This window comes from Haliotis rufescens, unplaced genomic scaffold (genome assembly GCF_023055435.1).
Source record: "Haliotis rufescens isolate VD_foot unplaced genomic scaffold, xgHalRufe1.0.p SCAF_11, whole genome shotgun sequence".
In the NCBI taxonomy this organism is placed as follows: domain Eukaryota; kingdom Metazoa; phylum Mollusca; class Gastropoda; order Lepetellida; family Haliotidae; genus Haliotis; species Haliotis rufescens.
In genome coordinates this window covers 22,090,337-22,112,421 of record NW_025963791.1, presented here as the reverse complement: position 1 = coordinate 22,112,421, position 22,085 = coordinate 22,090,337, and the positions used below count along the sequence as shown (strand labels likewise).

The window sequence follows — 22,085 nt, the reverse complement described above, 5'->3', positions numbered from 1 at the left end:
GTGGTTTAGATTCTATCTCATGGTCAGCCATTGTGAACTGTCTTTCTAGACGGCCCGCCTAGAACAACAGAAGCGGCGTGAGAACCAAGTGACGATGTACCGCAAGTATCGTATTGGAGACCTGCCGGACATCCAGATCAAGTACTCCTATATCATAGCACCACTACAGGCAGTTGCCCATGTAAGTCCTTGAACTGAGAACATGGAACTATTTACTTTAATGAAAAAGAATTCAAACAGTCAAAAATAGGTTCATATATGCTACCATTGGCTCAGAAGAGCCATTGTGCATCATTAAGCTGAAATAGATTACACCCTTTTTTAGTTTGTGTTTACTGATGTAGCTGTGTTTGGGTATAACTGTTTGTAATTCATGTTGTTTTCGTGCATGTTTTGATTATATTTGTTACCTTTTCAGCGAGACAGTACAGTGGCCAAGTTACTATTCTCTTCACTCTTCAAAGCTATATTTGCCAAGATGGACACCGTGAAGACAGAACGAGAGATTGAGGAAATGAATGAGCAAATCAACAAAAGTCTCGACTCCATCTTTTCTCTGTCCAGCCAGTACTTCCCTCCATTTCTCTCCTGCATCATGGTGAGACTCCATCTTCTCTCTGTCCTCCCAGTACTTCCCTCCATGTCTCTCCTGCATCATGGTGAGACTCCATCTTCTCTCTGTCCTCCCAGTACTTAAAAATTCCTTTAATCTTCTATCTCAATATAGGATAGTTGGATAATAAATAAATGTCTACAATGATTAGGACCATTTCAAAGCATATCCTTTGTTAATATGACCTACATAGATAGTAAGTGATGATGTTTCCCTGCTGCAGGACATCCTGTACGACCTGAGGACCACGCTGAAGGTGGAGCCGGCCAACCTCGGAGTGTGTGCTGTCATCAGCAACCTGCAGCCCCTAGGTGAGAACTGGAGACAGCATTATGCTCACCAGGCCTATTCCACACAGAGATCTTTGCACTAAGATAATTATGGCAGTGGGGTAGGGTCGTGGTTGAAGCGTTCGGATGTCATGCCGAAGACTTGGGTTTGATTCCCCAAAGAGGGATATTGCTGGAATACTGCTAAAAGCAGCATAATCACTCACTCACTCACTCACTCACTCACTCACTCACTCACTCACTCACTCACTCACTCACACTCACTCACTCACTCACTCACTCACTCACTCACTCACTCACTCACTCACTCACTCACTCACTCACTCACTCACTCACTCACTCACATACATGAGAAATGCGAGTAATGAAAAAGCTCCAAAGAAGATTATTAAGGGAGTTACGTAAGGACCCTTCCCTTTATGAAATCAACACTTTTCCTTTATTTCAGTTTTGTTTACTTATCAGACCAAAAATATTTTTAAAGAACAAATATGAATTTTCAATGTGATCTTTAATTGTCTTTATGTCAATTTAGGTATATAAGAAAGAAAATATATCGAGTATTGCAAAAGTCTTTACTGTAGAGATAATTCTTTCAATGTGTTCGTATATCTAATCAGTTAGTTGCATTTTATGCAATGTGGGGCATTTTGTATAAATCAGAACTAAGAAAGTGAATCTAGTGATTGTATTTATTTGTAATTTTTAGACTGTAAATAATGAAAAAATATGAACCAGATTGTGAAAATGTCATCTGATAGTACAATTATGCCTGGGCTATACATGACCATATATGATCTCACAGCCAACTTTGTTGCTGGAAGGACAAGGCATGCTGTTGCATGAGAACATGTTGTGAATGTTGGCGATGTTGCCAGGGCTGACTGTGATGGAGGAGCAGTTGATCCAGTGCAACACGGAGGAAGCCCGTCCCAGTAAGCACGGCAAGATGGAGGCCACGACAGTCTCCCTCGACACCAGTCTGTGGATAGAGATGGCCAGGTCAGGCTTATATTATAGGCAGAGACTACTGGTAAACCGATGTGCTGATGAGAGGATGGATTTGTGAAAAGTAGGCACAACACATGCTTGTGAAGGTTCCAATATTCTTAACAGGTAGTTTGGCTCTGCAGTCAGGGTATGTGTGCAATATACACAGCTGGAACACCCATGCAGAAATTGGACCATTCCAGATATTCACTGTGGTCACAATGCAGGTCTTGTCATCACGTCTGTGTGTACCAGTAGTTGCTTGGTGTACTGTTGACCAATTTCATTTTGAAAATTTGGTAAACAGAGCTCCAGATAAGCTTTTGGTGTTGTGGGTATTTTACCCATGCATTTTAAAATCATTGGGTATCAGTAATTCTATCTGGGTATTCAAATTTCTGTTACCCACTAGTTTTTACACATGTGGGTATTTAAGTTAAATATTTAAAAACACTATTCATCTAGTCCCTGCAAACTGGTGTCGTGTGGGTTCGAGAGCTTTATAGGACTCAAAAATACCACGATACTTCCACAAGAATGTGTGATGGCAAATGATCATGATGTAACTGTCATTGTGGAGTTTGGCAAGGTTGACGGAATGCCCGTTTATAATTTCAAAATAAGTTGCTGATTTGCTAATCGAAAACGCAGGGTTACTTAACACTTTTGATGATACGCACAAGTTTTATTTTTGAAGCATATCTGTAATGTTCGTTGCGTATTTGATTCGCTTGGATTTTATTTTACTGCGTATTTCTGCATTTTTTATGCGTATTTCACGCAGATACGCAGCTTATCTGGAGCTCTGGGTAAAGCTTTCAGTCTAGTTTATAACCTTGGTGGACTTGAATGCTATTGAATACTTTGAAGTTTAAGGTCAGCAGTAAGGAAACAAGCAGTGCCTCGCTCTTGTCCTCAGGGTTTTAGGACACACTTGCGAATTATATATCATGCTAGACTTTTTCAAAGTATACGCAAGTTCTCATTTAAGTGATGAATATCTACAGGCAACTACTTGTATATAAATGCTCAGACACTGGGTTTGGTAAGGTTGTATGACATCTTGGACCCACAGATTGTACAAGTCAGTGGATGAGTATGACGTTCTTCAGGGCATCTTCAGCGGGAAGATCAAGACCAAGCCCATCACCCGCGAGGCTCTGGAGGCCGAGGCTAGAGGGGACTACCAGGGAGCCAGGAAACTCTACGAGGAGGTAGGAGGTGCTTTTGATGCAGAACCTGGGACAAGGGGGGTTCCTTGGACAAATCCTCCTTAGAGACTTCAATACTGAAATGTTACCTTACTCTGAGCTGGTTATTGAAATTGATGTAAATGGAATAGTTTGGTACTTCATCTCTATTGTTATGATCTTCGCCACACTAATCCAACAGCACTGCAACTATCACAACACACATACTTGATATATATTTACAATGAATAGATGTAGCACTAAGATCACCCTTTAGGATACTATCTTTGAAGACCCTGACCTGGCTGATAGTGACAAACCATTGTTCAGACTGTTTCAGTCTTTAATTTCAAGCATGTATTACAGTGATGGGGGTGGTGGGGTAGCCTAGTGGTTAAAGTGTTGGCTTGTCACCAACAAGACATGCATTCGATTTCCCACATTGGTAGAATGTTTGAAGAATGTTGTAGGTATTACCTGCCGTGATATATGGCTGGATAATTGCTTGAAGCTGTGTGAAGCTTAACACATTAACACACTCACTCATGTATCAGATTACTTGATGAATAGGGCTCAGTTGGACAAAATGAGAGCAGTATGGGTAGTTTTTGGAGTGTATATTCTAAAAGCGGCTGACCACTTGAACATTTGGCGTGTAATGAACTAATGCTCATGATATCATCCACTGGTTTGTGTGTTACAGGCCTGATCTCTTAATGATTGACACAGTTATAATATTGGCTTCTACTGGATCAAACAGTATAATGTGGCTTCTGAATTGTGTTGTTGCAGGCGTTGTCGTGTGATGACTGGGAAGGAGGGGAACCCACAGATGCGGAGGTGGATCTGTGGGATGATGCTAGGATGGAGGTAGTGTATGCTGTAATCTTGGTAAATCTTGGTCCCCAGCATGTCGTTAGAGGCGATGTAAGCGATCAGTTGATCAGGTTCTGTGTTCTGCACTGACTGCATGGATCGATGCTTATAATATCAATCACCGGATTGTCTGGTTCAGACTTTCTATATTTGCGGGCTGATGTCATATAGCTGGAATTTTGCTAAGAGCGATGTTTAACATCAAACAAACTTTACAAATTTACACAGCCGTTCAAGTTTAGAAAATTGTCCCTGAATACACCAAATTAACTTTGACTCGAAAGGGTGATCTGTATTAATGTGAAATCTGTCTCCAGTGTTTGGACCATTTGACACAGTGGGAAGCTCTGCAAGAAGTCTGCAACAACGGCATTGACAGCACTGGATCTGGAACACTCAACAATGTTTGGGACGACTCATTTGCTCAGGTACTGTATGCTGGATTTGTTGGGTGATATCAGTTCCCTGAACACTTGAACCAAAGTGTTGGGAGTGATTCAGAGAGTTAAATGCCATGTCAGTTATATTGCTGGGTGTCAACTAACTGTTGGATGATATCACAAAGGAATGAAATTCATGGATGTTAACACTGGTGAAACCCATGAACACCTATATAGTGCTGTTAACACTGATAAAACCCATGAACACCTATATAGACCTGTTAACACTAGTGAAACCCATGAACACCTATATCGTGCTGTTAACACTGGTGAAACCCATGAACACCTATATCGTGCTGTTAACACTGGTGAAACCCATGAACACCTATATAGTGCTGTTAACACTGGTGAAGCCCATGAACATCTATATAGTGCTATTAACACTGGTGAAACCCATGAACACCTATATAGTGCTGTTAACACTGGTGAAACCCATGAACGCCTATATAGTGCTGTTAACACTGGTGAAACCCATGAACATCTATATAGTGCTGTTAACACTGATGAAACCCATGAACACCTATATAGACCTGTTAACACTGGTGAAACCCATGAACACCTATATAGTGCTGTCAACACTGGTGAAACCCATGAACACCTATATAGTGCTGTTAACACTGGTGAAACCCATGAACATCTATATAGTGCTGTTAACACTGGTGAAACCCATGAACACCTATATAGACCTGTTAACACTGGTGAAACCCATGAACACCTATATAGTGCTGTTAACACTGGTGAAGCCCATGAACATCTATATAGTGCTGTTAACACTGGTGAAACCCATGAACACCTATATAGTGCTGTTAACACTGGTGAAGCCCATGAACACCTATATAGTGCTGTTAACACTGGTGAAACCCATGAACACCTATATAGACCTGTTAACACTGGTGAAACCTATGAACACCTATATAGTGCTGTTAACACTGGTGAAGCCCATGAACACCTATATAGTGCTGTTAACACTGGTGAAACCCATGAACACCTATATAGACCTGTTAACACTGGTGAAACCTATGAACACCTATATAGTGCTATTAACACTGGTGAAGCCCATGAACATCTATATAGTGCTATTCACACTGGTGAAACCCATGAACACCTATATAGTGCTGTTAACACTGGTGAAACTCATGAACACCTATATAGTGCTGTTAACACTGATGAAACCCATGAACACCTATATAGACCTGTTAACACTGGTGAAACCCATGAACACCTATATAGTGCTGTTAACACTGGTGAAGCCCATGAACATCTATATAGTGCTATTCACACTGGTGAAACCCATGAACACCTATATAGTGCTGTTAACACTGGTGAAACTCATGAACACCTATATAGTGCTGTTAACACTGGTGAAACCCATGAACATCTATAAGAATCATTCCACGATGAATCTGCACAGCAAGATGTATGTGTGTAACGTCTGTTCCTCGAACACTACCTGCCCTACCTCCTGCGTAGCCAGCTGAAGCTGATGCTGCAGGGAGATGTATGTGTGTAATGTCTGTTCCAGGAACACTACCTGCCCTACCTCCTGCGTAGCAAGCTGAAGCTGATGCTGCAGGGAAATGAGAAGCAGCAGTCTCTGCTCACATTCATTGATGATGCCATGAAGGACGTGGAGCGGAAAGTACTTTTGGAGGTTCGTGTGGCTATGGAGTGTGTAAGCTTTGTAGAGCACTGCAGTTAACAGTGCTTGAGGAATATGAATACTAGCTCAATAAAAAGAACGTTAAAAGGACAGTCTCTCTAGTTTTGGCTCACTAAGTTATGGTCTTCATTGAAAATGACACAATCACGCATTAAGAATTATGTGAATATGTCACCTAGGCTAGACACCTATCCATGAGGCTACATATAGAATACTAAATGAGCTCCCATGTAATACCAATTTTATGAAACCAGTGAATAGTTGTGGTATCAGACGAGCGAAAGCGAGTCAGATACCACAACTATTCACGAGTTTCATAAAATTGGTTTTACACCGGAGCGAGTTTAGTATTTTATTTATTACTTGTCATTTATAATGTTTTTAGAATTATACTGTTGAGTATGAATAGGCTGACACCTACACGATCCATGGCATAATCCAATTGAGTTTAACATAAAAATGCTTCAAACACATCAAAAGTTGAAACAAGGTTGCTGGAGTCATCGAGTGTGCATAAGCTCCTCTCAGTGATCTATCATCTCCACACGCAATGTCGTTGAATAAGCCAAGGGATGTTGAGAGCTTTCAATATTTGTTCGTGAAACGTGTCCCGAGAGTACATAAGCACGCGTTCTGGTATTACACAATGTGTAATACAGCTGTATGTTTATTAAACGGATGATTTCTTCACGGGCAAGTAATAAAACAGTATTGACAAGCTGCCGTGTCTGTGTGTCTTGTTGCTGAGGAGTTCACAATCATTTCTATAGGTGTCAGTAAGATACATGTCATACATTGCTCTGTAGAACACCGAAACTAAACTAAAACTGAACTAAAAGACGTTTTTTAACTGCAGCTGATTTATCAATTGCAAACCTGAAATGGCGCACCTGATATGGGTGTATGAATTGTCAGCTGTAATGTGGTCACAGAATATGATTTTAAAATCTTGCAACTAGCAACCTGATGTCACCTCCATTATCACGTGACGACATAGCAACCTGATGTCACCTCTATTATCACATGACAACATAGCAACTTGATGTCACCTCTATTATCACATGATGACATAGCAACCTGATGTCACCTCCATTATCACATGACAACATGGCAACCTGATGTCGCCTCTATTATCACATGACAACATAGCAACCAGATGTTGCCTCTATTATCACATGGACAACATAGCAACCTGATGTCACCTCTATTATCACATTACAACATAGCAACCTGATGTCACCTCTATTATCACATTACAACATAGCAACCTGATGTCGCCTCTATTATCACATGACAACATAGCAACCTGATGTCACCTCTATTATCACATGGACAACATAGCAACCTGATGTCACCTCTATTATCACATGACAACATAGCAACCTGATGTCACCTCTATTATCACATGACAACATAGCAACCTGATGTCACCTCTATTATCACATGACAACATAGCAACCTGATGTCACCTCTATTATCACATGACAACATAGCAACCTGATGTCGCCTCTGTTATCACATGACAACATAGCCAGGATTTAACATGTTGTTTTCAGAGTCGCTACTGCTTTGAGTTGGCGCTGATGTACCTGTGGCAGGAGGATTACGACAGAGCCAGACATTACTCCACCATGGCGTCACAGAAGTTCCTGCAGGTAGACACTTGCACCTTACCCCACATTTTGTACAAAACACTTACCCTTTAATGAAGATGAAATGTTGTGTACCTATGTTTACATGTATCTACCTGTGATTACTTCATGTTTGAAGTGCACAGGATTACATGTACAGTGCAGTACCCATTTGTTTGGGTGGTGATCATGGTGATGCTGTGATGAGTTCGAGCGAAATGTTCTTAGAAACTCGAAACTTTCTACATTTCTACCCAAGGTCGAAAGAAGAAGCAAGAAATGCATAGTGTGAGATAGGATAAGTATATAGATATATAATTCAATGTGAAATTTACGAATCTCCCTGTGTCTACCAGTGATTGCCTATATCTACCTGTGATACTTCTATCTACCTGTGTCTACCAGTGATTGCCTATATCTACCTGTGATACTTCTATCTACCTGTGTCTACCTGTGATTGACTATATATTATTGACTATATCTACCTGTGTCTACCTGTGATTACCTATATCTACCTGTGTCTACCTATATCTACCTGTAATACTTCCATCTACCTGTGTCAACCTGTGATTGCCTATATCTACCTGTAATACTTCTATCTACCTGTGTCTACCTGTCATTGCCTATATCTACCTATATCTACCTGTAATACTTCTATCTACCTGTGTCTACCTGTCATTGCCTATATCTACCTATATCTACCTGTAATACTTCTATCTACCTGTGTCTACCTGCTTCTATGTACACCAGGACTGGAGCAGCACGGACACTCTGATGGCCTCCAGTCGGACGTGTCAGCTCCAGAGACTGCAGCCCCTCATGGAGTTGCAAGAGTTCCTCGCATTCCGCAGCACGGAGAGTAAGTATCTGTGGCTGTTCCCTCACTGATAATTAACCAGCTCCATGTGGTCCATGTGCTTCATAAGACGTGTTTTCCACAACCAGAAGTGCATGTTACTTCCTTATTAAGGTATACATTGGCATAGGAATGTTTGTTTGTTTTAATGTCGCATTATACATCTCATTCCCTAGCAGTCTTTAAACTGGAAGTGCACATAACTTTCTTTTTAACGTGGTTAAAAGCATGGGTTTTTCTTTTTTTATTGTCATACTGCATATGACTACTGTTATCTGTATTTTTGCTCTTGACATACTTTGGGAATGCCATATTCTTTCCAGGCAACTTCTCATCGACTGGTCCCGCCCAGCGCCTGGCCCAGCAGTGGGAGAGACGTTCCCCTCATCTCCTACTTGACACCACGGACACCTGGGATGATATCGTCACTAACAGGTGATCACAGAGTTGTGTTTAGTGTGTTTGATACAATAATGGTGTCTCTCTCATGTTTTAATTGTTAGCTCACCTGACTCAAAGTCATGTGAGCTTATGTCGTGACCTGTTTGTCTGTCTTCTGTTGTCTGTCATCCATCTTAAACATCTTCTTCTCAGAAACCACTTGACCAATGAAGCTAAGACTTCACATGCTTCTTCCCACCAATGTTGACACCCTGATTTGTTCAAGAGGTTGAAATCAGATTTTCAATATGTCCACCATGGCAGCCATATTGGAAAACCTATTTATGGCCGTTGTTTTCAAAATGGAAAATAATTTGGTGTGTATGTTGTTATAAGAGGGTTCTTCTTCTTTTTCTCGATATTTTTAGATTTTGACCTTGTTTTGACTATGCTTGTATATTCTCTTAAAAGCATATTGGCTCTGTTAACTGAGGAAGCTGAACTCGGGCATGTTTGTCCTGATGATGATGTCCTATTTTATTCCAATCATTAGATTTTAGGGTTAGTTTCAGTTCTCAGAAAATATTTGAATAGCAATGCTGACAGTGTCTGCCTTTGTTGACAGATTAAACTGTTGACTATGCATCCAGGTGAGCTACAGTGCTGTTCTTTTTGTATGTTGTGAAACTTGTTTATTTGCTACTGACTTGTTCATGACATGATATGAGGCGTGAATATCACAGTACACTGATTTTATATTACAAAATCGAATTTAATTTCACAAATCATCTTCTGGGTCATTTTTAGACAAAACTAAATATCAGTATTATTAATTGAATTCGTATGAAAATGTTTACAGAAATGTGATGCAGAATTAAATTCAATTTGTGAAAGAATATATCTCAGAATAGAGCATGTTGTTACCATTGTGTCTAATGTAGTTGGACATTGATGCATTTTGCATAGTTTCATCCTTAGAGCTAAGATTAGGATTTTGTTTTAGGAATGTCTTCCTTGACTTGATCTGTAACCGCCTGTCGCAGCAGACGATGAAGAACGATTCCATGGAGGAGATGGTAGAGGAGGACATGTTTGAGGATACCAAACTGAGGCTGAAGCTGGCAATGGCTGAGAGTGCTCGGGATCAAAACAACTTTACCCTGACTCTCCGGATACTGAGGGAAACTCACGGGGTAGGTGGAACAACTTTACCCTGACACTCCGGATACTGAGGGAAACTCACGGGGTAGGTGGAACAACTTTACCATGGCACTCCGGATACTGAGGGAAACTCACGGGGTAGGTGGAACAACTTTACCCTGACACTCCGGATACTGAAGGAAACTCACGGGGTAGGTGGAACAACTCTACCCTGACACTCCGGATACTGAAGGAAACTCACGGGGTAGGTGGAACAACTCTACCCTGACACTCCGGATACTGAGGGAAACTCAGGGGGTAGGTGGAACAACTTTACCCTAACACTCCAGATACTGAAGGAAACTCACGGGGTAGGTGGAACAACTCTACCCTGACTCTCCGGATACTGAAGGAAACTCACGGGGTAGGTGGAACAACTTTACCCTGACACTCCGGATACTGAAGGAAACTCACGGGGTAGGTGGAACAACTCTACCCTGACACTCCGGATACTGAAGGAAACTCACGGGGTAGGTGGAACAACTCTACCCTGACACTCCGGATACTGAAGGAAACTCACGGGGTAGGTGGAACAACTTTACCATGGCACTCCGGATACTGAAGGAAACTCACGGGGTAGGTGGAACAACTTTACCATGGCACTCCGGATACTGAAGGAAACTCACGGGGTAGGTGGAACAACTCTACCCTGCCTCTCCGGATACTGAAGGAAACTCACGGGGTAGGTGGAACAACTTTACCCTGACACTCCGGATACTGAAGGAAACTCACGGGGTAGGTGGAACAACTTTACCATGGCACTCCGGATACTGAAGGAAACTCACGGGGTAGGTGGAGCAACTTTACCCTGACTCTCCGGATACTGAAGGAAACTCACGGGGTAGGTGGAACAACTTTACCATGGCACTCCGGATACTGAAGGAAACTCACGGGGTAGGTGGAACAACTTTACCCTGACACTCCGGATACTGAAGGAAACTCACGGGGTAGGTGGAACAACTCTACCCTGACTCTCCGGATACTGAAGGAAACTCACGGGGTAGGTGGAACAACTTTACCCTGACACTCCGGATACTGAAGGAAACTCACGGGGTAGGTGGAACAACTCTACCCTGACACTCCGGATACTGAAGGAAACTCACGGGGTAGGTGGAACAACTCTACCCTGACACTCCGGATACTGAAGGAAACTCACGGGGTAGGTGGAACAACTTTACCATGGCACTCCGGATACTGAAGGAAACTCACGGGGTAGGTGGAACAACTTTACCCTGACACTCCGGATACTGAAGGAAACTCACGGGGTAGGTGGAACAACTCTACCCTGCCTCTCCGGATACTGAAGGAAACTCACGGGGTAGGTGGAACAACTTTACCCTGACACTCCGGATACTGAAGGAAACTCACGGGGTAGGTGGAACAACTTTACCATGGCACTCCGGATACTGAAGGAAACTCACGGGGTAGGTGGAGCAACTTTACCCTGACTCTCCGGATACTGAAGGAAACTCACGGGGTAGGTGGAACAACTTTACCATGGCACTCCGGATACTGAAGGAAACTCACGGGGTAGGTGGAACAACTTTACCCTGACACTCCGGATACTGAAGGAAACTCACGGGGTAGGTGGAGCAACTTTACCCTGACTCTCCGGATACTGAAGGAAACTCACGGGGTAGGTGGAACAACTTTACCATGGCACTCCGGATACTGAAGGAAACTCACGGGGTAGGTGGAACAACTTTACCCTGACACTCCGGATACTGAAGGAAACTCACGGGGTAGGTGGAACAACTTTACCATGGCACTCCGGATACTGAAGGAAACTCACGGGGTAGGTGGAGCAACTTTACCCTGACTCTCTGGATACTGAAGGAGACTAACGGGGTAGGTGGAACAACTTTAGCCTGACACTCCATATACTGAAGGAGACTCATGGGGTAGGTGGAACAACTTTAGCCTGACACTCCAGATACTGAAGGACTCTCACGGGGTAGGTGGAGCAACTTTACCCTGACTCTCCGGATACTGAAGGAGACTAACGGGGTAGGTGGAACAACTTTACCATGACACTCCGGATACTGAAGGACTCTCACGGGGTAGGTGGAGCAACTTTACCCTGACTCTCCGGATACTGAAGGAGACTCACGGGGTAGGTGGAACAACTTTAGCCTGACACTCCATATACTGAAGGAGACTAACGGGGTAGGTGGAACAACTTTAGCCTGACACTCCATATACTGAAGGAGACTAACAGGGTAGGTGGAACAACTTTACCCTGACACTCCATATACTGAAGGAGACTCACGGGGTAGGTGGAACAACTTTAGCCTGACACTCCGGATACTGAAGGAGACTAACGAAGTAGGTGGAACAACTTTAGCCTGACACTCCATATACTGAAGGAGACTAACCGGGTAGGTGGAGCAACTTTACCCTGACACTCCGGATACTGAAGGAGACTCATGGGGTAGGTGGAACAACTTTACCCTGACACTCCGGATACTGAAGGAGACTCACGGGGTAGGTGGAACAACTTTACCCTGACACTCCATATACTGAAGGAGACTAACCGGGTAGGTGGAGCAACTTTACCCTGACACTCCGGATACTGAAGGAGACTCATGGGGTAGGTGGAACAACTTTACCCTGACACTCCGGATACTGAAGGACTCTCACGGGGTAGGTGGAGCAACTTTACCCTGACTCTCCGGATACTGAAGGAGACTCACGGGGGTAGGTAGAACAACTTTACCCTGACACTCCGGATACTGAAGGACTCTCACGGGGTAGGTGGAGCAACTCTACCCTGACTCTCCGGATACTGAAGGAGACTAACGGGGTAGGTGGAACAACTTTACCCTGACACTCCAGATACTGAAGGAGACTAACGGGGTAGGTGGAACAACTTTACCCTGACGCTCCGGATACTGAAGGAGACTAACGGGGTAGGTGGAACAACTTTACCCTGACACTCCGGATACTGAAGGAGACTAACAGGGTAGGTGGAACAACTTTACCCTGACACTCCGGATACTGAAGGAGACTCATGGGGTAGGTAGAACAACTTTACCCTGCCTCTCCGGATACTGAAGGAGACTAACGGGGTAGGTGGAACAACTTTACCCTGACACTCCGGATACTGAAGGACTCTCACGGGGTAGGTGGAACAACTTTAGCATGACACTCCATATACTGAAGGACTCTCACGGGGTAGGTGGAACAACTTTAGCCTGACACTCCGGATACTGAAGGACTCTCACGGGGTAGGTGGAACAACTTTAGCCTGACACTCCGGATACTGAAGGAGACTCTTCTATCTGACATGCATTTGTTCTACTTCAGAGATGTTCTGTCAGTGAGAGCTTAATTTCAAGTATCACTGTGCTTTTAAATATCTAAATGTTGATGTATAACTTTTTTCCTAATTTCTGTTTCAGCGGTGTAAGCGTGGTGGTGACGAGAGACTGTTGGTGGAGTGGAGTCAACTGTACGCCAGCACACACCACAGGAAGGCCACCAGCTCTCTCGATCAGTGGACAGATGACACCTTCAACAATGTACTCACCACTCTCGACCAACTAGGTATGCGTCACATGCTTCTTGGTACAGGGGCACAGGTAACCTAGTCGTCTCAGGCACTGCAAGTTGTTGTGAAGGATTGTGTCCCTTAGGCCAGAGACCCACCACTTAGATCAGCATAAGGTTGGGCTTTCCTCACACGTCAAGCTGAAATACTGTGATACAACTGAAATTCTGTTATTTTTTAGCTTGTCCTGTATTACTCCTTAATGCATTTATTGCTTACTTAGGGGCGGTTGGGTAATCTAGTGGTTAAAGCATTCGCTCGACACTCCGAAGACCCGGGTTCGATTCCCGACATGGGTACAATGTGTGAAGCCCATTTCTGGTGTCCCTGCCGTGATATTGGTGGAATATTGCTAAAAGCGGCTTAAGACCCTACTCACTCACTCACTATTGCTTACTTTTGACCAAAACGTGTTATTATAAATATAATTGCATATAAACAACATCAAACCCAGAGACCACCCGTCACAGGGAAGAATAGACTTTGTTGAATGCTAACACGCAGGCCACAGCCAAAAACACCAAATAACTGGGGACCACTTTGTTGGTATAACTTGTCTGTCTGGTGACGAGCAGTAATATGAAGATTCCATAACGTCACCCCTTCGGTATGACGTGGCAGCTGTTGATTGGGGCCCTGCTTCTCTGGTTGGAACAGTGTTTTCTCATCAGCTGAACCCATCACAGCCTCATTTCTGTCAAAAGTAAGCAGTAAATGCATGAGGGAGTAATGCAGGGTAAGTATACAAATATAAAAAATATCCAGATTTTACCAGTTCAATCAGCATTAAACCAAACTCACATGCAGGCCAAGGTCAAACTGGAATGGCACACTAATAAAGGACATACCGGGTATGAAACAGGTTTGACTGATGGTGAGATGGGGTTGACGCTGCTTTAAACAGAATTTTAGTAGTTATGCAGCCTCTCAGTAAAATGTTTGAGGAAAGACAAGTGTTAAACCATACTGACTCACTCATTCATGATTGGACATAAAACACATCTTTTGCAGGGAAGTATTCCGGCAGTGGTGTCCTGACTGAGCGGTCCGACCTGGGGCGCCGCCACTGTGTGTTGACTGGCCAGGCCTTCCAGATGCTGGGGGAGGGACTCAGTTCCCTGGGGGACATGAAGGACCTCAGTCAGAAGACCAGTGATAAACTCTTGGAATACTGTGGAGGGAAGAAAGTTTCTCTTGAAGAGGTGGGTGGTTTACTGGAAGAAGTTCTGGGTGTACAGGCTTAGATAGTCTTTGTATTTTAAGACTAGTGCAGAGGGTGTGCTTGTCACTGCTTGACATTAAGGATCATTCTGTAGAAAATCATTTTCATATTCCTCATAGTTTTTAACTTATGTATGAACAAAATAGCAACCAAAGTGACAAAAATAAGAGGAAAACATGGCGAATTTTGTATGGGAAAGAGGTTTCAAAATATTACATGTAATGTATACTACAACAGAAAAGTTGTTGTTTTTTTATAATAATATGAAAGAATCAGATGGTCATAAATATTTTTTGAGTAGTATAGTATTTCTAACAAGTCTAAATGTCATAGATAAGTTAGTGTGTGGTGAAGCTTCTCAGCTATATATGTATTTGGAAATGTTTAAGTCTGTGTAATATCTTCAGATGAAGAACAAGCTGGTAGAGCGAGGCTACCGTGAGATGAAGTCATCTGTGAGTGCAGACAATGAAAGGGAGGTCCGCCAGTCCAAGTACGGATGTGATGAGGCGTATCTGGCCGTGGCTAAATACTGTGATAAAGTATTGAGGGACCTGGAAGATGGTAAGTATCAGTGAGTCAACCTTATTGAGGGACCTGGAAGATGGAAAGTATCAGTGAGTCAACCTTATTGAGGGGCCTGGAAGATGGTAAGTATCAGTGAGTCAACCTTATTGAGAGACCTGGAAGATGGTAAGTATCAGTGAGTCAACCTTATTGAGGGACCTGGAAGATGGTAAGTATCAGTGAGTCAGCCTTATTGAGGGACCTGGAAGATGGAGGGGTGGGAAATAATAAGTCAGATGTTCACCAAACCTCAGCAGTTGAATTGTTGTGTTGTGTTGTACTGCCCTAGAAATAATTCACACCACCTGAAAGTATTGTCAATCTTGATATCATGGAGAACACTACCCAGGCGGGGCACACGGGTGGCCCAAACATCTAAGCTGTCGCAAGTAACTGTGGAGATTGTGGGTTCAAATTCCCGATCACTGATTAATTGTTTCTAGTGGGTACTCAAAAGTGAGTGAGTGAGTGAGTGGGTATGGTTTTACGCCGCTTTTAGCAATATTCCAGCAATATCATGGCGGGGGACACCAGAAATGGGCTTCACACGTCGGGAATCGAACCCGGGTCTTCAGCGTGACAAACGAACGCTTTAACCACTAGGCTACCCGACCGCCCCGGGTACTCAAAAGATGTAAACCCCTATGACCTGCATCATCTCAGGCTTTTCTCCCACATCAAGATGACACTCCACGATGCTTATGAAATACTGTTCAAAGTGTCATTAAATCTGTCCATCCGTCCATCTATCCCTCGTCCGTCCATCCATCCAGTGCACTTATCCATCCATCCGTCCGTCCGTCTGTCTGTCCGTCCATCCATCCATCCATCCATCCATCCATCCATCCATCCATCCAGCAATAGTGCACTCATCTGAAGCCATCTGGCCCATGGTGTTCATGGGTAATTTTGTTATTTTCTATAGTTTCTCTCAGTGTATGTTATCTATTGAGGCAAATGCTGAGGGAAAGTAATTTTTCCTGTGGAGGAGATATATTATTGATGACTACTGCCAGGAACAACACTCACAAACTCTGTGCATTATATCATTTTGATATGTTGTTCACTTCAAACCTTTATATGGTGAAAAGATGGTCAGAAAATGATAAGTCTTCTTGTCTTCTTGTCTTATTTGTGTGAATTGTTGTGACAGAGGAGGCTGATCTGTCCCCGGCAGTAGCGAAGACGTTCCCGGACACAGTGGTGGTCTGCATGCTGAAGGCGATGAAGCTGGGTTCCGTGGAGGCCAGGGAGAGATTCCCTCGTCTCATGCAGCTGGTGGAGTACTACCCAGAAACCATGGCAACATTCAGGGAGAAGGTGGGATGCAGAATTTGTAACTGAAACATTATAAAGTTATTGTCATGAATGTCTTTCAGTGGCACAGATTTGAGAGTGGTAGTTTCAAGTTGCTAGATCAGTGTGCAAAATGAAGTGCATTTCTCTTGTCTTTAAGGTTAGCTGCTATGGTATTTATATCTTGGTGAGTGAGTAAGTGAGTGAGTTGGATTTAATGCCGCTTTTAACAGTATTCCAGTTATATCACGGCGTGTCAGCTTAATGTGGGAGGAAAGACCGAAGTGATGCAGGTCTCAGACATTTACCACTTGGTGAAACCCACGAGCACGTGTATGGTGCTGACAAACCTAGAAACATAATTTTGGCGAACTGGGATTCGAACCCACAATCATAGGTTTCTGGCGTGCCCAAGGGATGCAACTCTGCACAGCGAATCGCGGCGCCTTAGACGACTGGGCCACCTGTGCCCCCTTAAATCTTAGTAGTGGTATATTTAACATTAGGGTCATACAAGAACCCCTTGATTTAAAATCTGGTTTTATTCAAGATTCCTGTTTTGTATTGTGGTTTGAAGTCTTGACAAATAGTTTGGGGTGTTTAAGATGACCTTTAGCAATTATATAGTGTTCAGCAAAATTACATGTGGAAGACACCAAGACCAAACTAGAACTTAGGTCTCAAGTTGTGTTTGGGTCATGCATAAACAAACCTGATACCTGTTACACAAATTTGGCTATAAGAATATTCTTCCAGGTTGTGGTTTTAAATTCTTGGTCCATGAGACTTGTTTGGTACCACCGAAGAGACTGAAATATTTTTTGGGGCTATATGTATGTACATATTAAGGTTTCATATGGCAGAATTGAAAGCTGTCACTGTCTGTGTTTACTGATTCAAGCCTGAAAACAAAAAATATTTTCTAAGGGTGGGTTGTGCAGTAGATAGAGCACTTGACCTGGGGTTGAATGCCCTGTGTTGTAGAGTCGGGAGGTGCCCAACTGGATGTTCATGTTGTGGCTGGCCCAGATGATGGCGCTCCTGGACAAGAAGGAGGCCCCAGCTGTGCAGCCCATCGTCGTCAGCCTTGCCACGGACTATCCACAGGTAGAGTTACTGTGCTGTCGGTATGAGCAACTTTAAAGTTCAATGAAGGATAAATATATGACTTCCTTTAGTCATGAGACATATATCACCCCCAACGCCCTATAAATGGATTAGAGCTGTTATTTATTTACTTGTAAAGCCATTGAAACTTTGATTTTGCCTGATGGAAAACTTGCAGACCAGTTAACTTCCACCATCAATTTTTTTATCAGACATGAAACTTTTAAACTGCTCCATGAATGTCACAGTATTGAAAACTAACATTAGCTAAGCTGATGCATGACTCTTCACTATAAACCTAGAGTGGATGTTTGCCATTGTGCAGATGGGTTCTTCAAAACACAGGAACATGAGGTTTTACTTTAAAACTGAAGACTGGTTTAAACCATGGGGTGCTTAACAGCTTATAAGCCACATTTTGCGCGTGATCCTCGCCTCATGTTCATTCAGTTTCATGACATTTGGCCGGTTACTGATTAGAGCTGTATGTTCTTTTAAGAAATCGAGAAGTAAATGCTTTGTATTTGTTTGTGGGGATTTATAAAGAAGAGAAAATCACTTCTCACTTTAGGTTGAGGCCTTTTCCCTCTCATCCCTGCTAGAATTGGTCAATCTATGTTGGTCGTAAGAGGCAATGAAATGGATTGGTTGGCCAGGCTTAGAGAATTGGTTGATGCATGTCATCATATCCCAATTGCGTGAATAGAAGCTTGTGACATCAATCACATCTGGTCCAGACTCGATTATTTACAGGCTGGCTTCCTATAGCTGGAATATTGCTGAGTGCGCATTAAACTTACAATGTAATAGTACAGGTGATCTGAAATCATACATAGTTTAAATTGTAATAAAGATGTCATTCTAACTATATTATCATCAAGTACTATCCGACTTCTACATGCCACACAGATCTAGAGATCCTGTGAAGTTGCTGCTATGGCAAATGTTACAAGCTTACTCCTTCTTCTTGCCAGGCTGTGATCTATCCCTTCAGGATCAGTTGTGAAGGGTTTGTGTTTGGGAAGACGCCCCAGGACACCAAGAACAAACAAGCAGTTGAAGAGTGAGTCGGTCCATTCAAACATTGACAAGATGTCTAGGGCATTTTCAATGTTGAGCTATGATACATGCAGATGTGATAGCTAGAAGTCTGATGTGTTAACTTGTCTCAGAACAACTCCCTTGCAAAGTGGGGCCTAGCGTTCAGACCACTGTCCTCTATGTAGTGGAACCCTGTTAATCTGGACAGTTATATTTTATAAAAGTATGGTAGGGAATGTGACCAGAATAAGAGATTCTCATTGTGTAGATTTATGATGATCGGAGTGAAGTTTGACTTCATCATATTTTAAGATCAAGTTGTCAGATTAGAGTGCTGTTTCCAATCAGTTTATTTTGATTGAGATGATATGAAACAACATATCTACAGTAGGATGATTTGTATCCAGGATTTCCTCCCTTCTGACTGAAGACAGAGTGCCACTGGTGTCCAAGTTCATCAGTGCTCTCAACCAGTTCGGACAACCAGAAATGCTTTTTAAGGTAAGTCCAAATCAAAGTAAACTGATTCGGAAAACTGATGATTCAGTCCTGCAAACAATAGTTTTAACAAGTGTAGATGTTTCCCCGAACTGGGCGACAGACATGAGCAAGCTGTTTCATTCCAGCAAGATGTGGAATTAAGGAGTGTTCTATGTTTCCTTGTTGCAGGACTGGGCAACAGACATGAGCAAGCTGCTTCATTCCAGCAAGATGTAGAATTAACGAGTGTTCTATGTTTCCCTGTTGCAGGACTGGGCGACAGACATGAGCAAGCTGCTTCATTCCAGCAAGAAGACGAAGGAAAAGATCCTGGAGATGTACCAGGAAATGTATGAAGGTCTGATTGAACACAAGACCATAGCGTCATCACTGGAACCCTCTGGAACACAGCTGTCTATACTGACCGGCACAGGATCGGTCGGTTTCGGGGAGTACCGCAAGAAGTTTGCTGATGTATGTCAATACAGTTGCTAGTTAGGCTGTATTTCAAGCTGAAAAACTAAAAATTAGTGTTTCTCAGGCCATTTTGAAACATTGATGCAACTTGCAGGTTCCTAAGTTGTGATTTCATTAAAACTATTCAAACTGTCCAACTTCAATTTGACAACTGTTACCTCTCTTTGTTTTTGAAATCATGTAATGCTTGGACACCTCATCTATGATCTCCCTGTAGAGCCCAGGGAAGTGTTTTTGACACTTTGACCAGTCATGTCAAGGGTCAAGGGTCAAGGGCCATGATGACCAGACGTCATCAAGTTCATAGCTTGAAGAAATGTGTTAAAACATTATTTCAGGAAATATTTACTGTATGTCAATAAAACTTTGTACAAGTCCTTTCGGCCATGATCCAAAAAGATTTTGAGTGACCTACGTATAAGGTCAAGGTCACAGTGAAGATCATTCGTAAAGTATGTTTGCCATTTTCACTTCAGAATTTGTTCAATCTTAAGAATGTAGTAGTTATATTGTTGGAATACATCACTGTGGTCACTTCACTGTCAGTCACTGTGAGTAAGTTGAAGTGAGTAGACATTTTTTCATTGTCATGGTGAATTCCACCTGGGAACTTCATAATTGGTTTATGTGCTGGATAGCCTTTTGGAATGTTTGTGAGTGAGTGAGTATGGTTTTACGCCGCTTTTAGCAATATTCCAGCAATATCACGGCGGGGGTCACCAGAAATGGGCTTCATACATTGTACCCATGTCGGGTATCGAACCCGGGTCTTCGGTGTGACGAGCGAACGCTTTAACCACTAGGCTACCCGATCGCCCCTTGGAATGTTTGTGAGATACCTGTCACTGATATTAAAGGTTATAGCCAATCTCAAGGTCATACACTTTCATGTGCATTATGTTTGTGAAAACTAAAGAAGGACGACTGGTCAATGAAATTTAGTTATTTAATGTGCTGTAATTGTTATTTTCAGAAATTCAAGAAAGAAATGGACACTCACTTTGGGAAGGAAGGAAGCAAACTGGTTAGCATGAGCTACAAGGTGAGTGAGTTAGTTGGACTGACCAATCAGGAGTTGTCTCCATATTCTCAGAGAAGAAGTTCTTCAATTTCAGTAATCTCTTGTTACAGGAATTTGGGAAAATCGTGAAAACATTTAATGATGAGTTTGACAAGTTGAAGGAAGGACGTGGCGCGATGCTGAACCCCCCGACCACACTGAGGCTGTACTGCCAGTGGATGTCCGACTTCAACCCCAACAGAGAGAGCCGGGACCTCGAGATCCCAGCCTTATTAATCTGGACATTACTGTTACCAGTTAAATCTTCCAGATTTTTGGGACACATAAATGGCTGGCTGGATACTACACTGTAGATACACCCTGCAGGCACCCTGCTTGAAACCAAAGGATCATGATAAGATTGTTGAATCTGTTGTAGAATCATTAATAATGTTCAGAAGAACCCAAACTGAGTAAACACTTCCTCTGAGTGTCTGAACTTGTGATGTATCCCACCAAAGGCAGGGGAGACATATTGTTTTTGGCATGGTTCCAATTGGCGTTGGTGTCAGGGATCCCATCCTTTTCTGAGCCATAAATTGAAAACCGTTTAGTGTTTTTCAACAAAAGTTGCCATATGCATTGCTCATCAGATTAACTGATGCCTTTTGTTATTTCCCCCCCCCCCCCGACATATAAATATGATGGATGAACTTAGGAAATTTGAGGGTACTGCTCTTGTCCGGAGCATATTACCTAAACCTTACAACCTAGCTTCCCAAAACTTGGTACACTTAACAATCAGGCTCAGTAGAAGTGCCTTTTGCTATTAAGAGATTTTTAGAATTTTATATTTTTGTCATTTCCATAGAAATATTATGAACTTAAGAAATTTGAGGCAACTGCTCTTGTCCCGAGCATATTTTCTAAACCGTACAACATAGCTTCGCAAAACGTGGTACACTTAACAATCAGGCTCAGTAGAAGTGCCTTTTGCTATTTAGAGATTTTTAGAATTTTATATTTTTGTTGTTTCCATGGAAATATGATGAACTGAGGAAATTTGAGGGTAGTGCTCTTGTCCGGACCACATCTCCCGAACCATACAACTTAGCTTCTCAAAAGTTTTTACACCTATCAAGCAGGTTATGTAGTGGTGCCTTTTCTATTAACAGATTTTTTCTTTTTTTCTCTTTTTTCAATTTAAATTGAAAATTG

At 42.7% G+C, this 22,085-nt stretch overlaps 1 protein-coding gene across 1 annotated transcript in view; it reads left to right on the top strand.

Moving 5' to 3' along the window:
• LOC124137282 (DNA-dependent protein kinase catalytic subunit-like) overlaps positions 1-22,085 on the top strand; it is a 125,966-nt gene that overhangs the window by 77,682 nt on the left and 26,199 nt on the right. The window contains exons 65-86 of the mRNA XM_048392413.1: positions 50-181; positions 419-598; positions 837-924; positions 1,782-1,905; positions 2,969-3,107; positions 3,876-3,953; positions 4,277-4,387; positions 5,922-6,050; positions 7,616-7,714; positions 8,441-8,549; positions 8,870-8,981; positions 9,931-10,120; positions 13,529-13,673; positions 14,689-14,879; positions 15,307-15,463; positions 16,620-16,786; positions 17,747-17,869; positions 18,844-18,932; positions 19,318-19,411; positions 19,661-19,864; positions 20,841-20,909; positions 20,999-21,152. Coding sequence (XP_048248370.1) covers positions 50-181; positions 419-598; positions 837-924; positions 1,782-1,905; positions 2,969-3,107; positions 3,876-3,953; positions 4,277-4,387; positions 5,922-6,050; positions 7,616-7,714; positions 8,441-8,549; positions 8,870-8,981; positions 9,931-10,120; positions 13,529-13,673; positions 14,689-14,879; positions 15,307-15,463; positions 16,620-16,786; positions 17,747-17,869; positions 18,844-18,932; positions 19,318-19,411; positions 19,661-19,864; positions 20,841-20,909; positions 20,999-21,152 — 2,884 coding nt within the window. The remainder of the gene's footprint in view (positions 1-49; positions 182-418; positions 599-836; positions 925-1,781; positions 1,906-2,968; positions 3,108-3,875; positions 3,954-4,276; positions 4,388-5,921; positions 6,051-7,615; positions 7,715-8,440; positions 8,550-8,869; positions 8,982-9,930; positions 10,121-13,528; positions 13,674-14,688; positions 14,880-15,306; positions 15,464-16,619; positions 16,787-17,746; positions 17,870-18,843; positions 18,933-19,317; positions 19,412-19,660; positions 19,865-20,840; positions 20,910-20,998; positions 21,153-22,085) is intronic.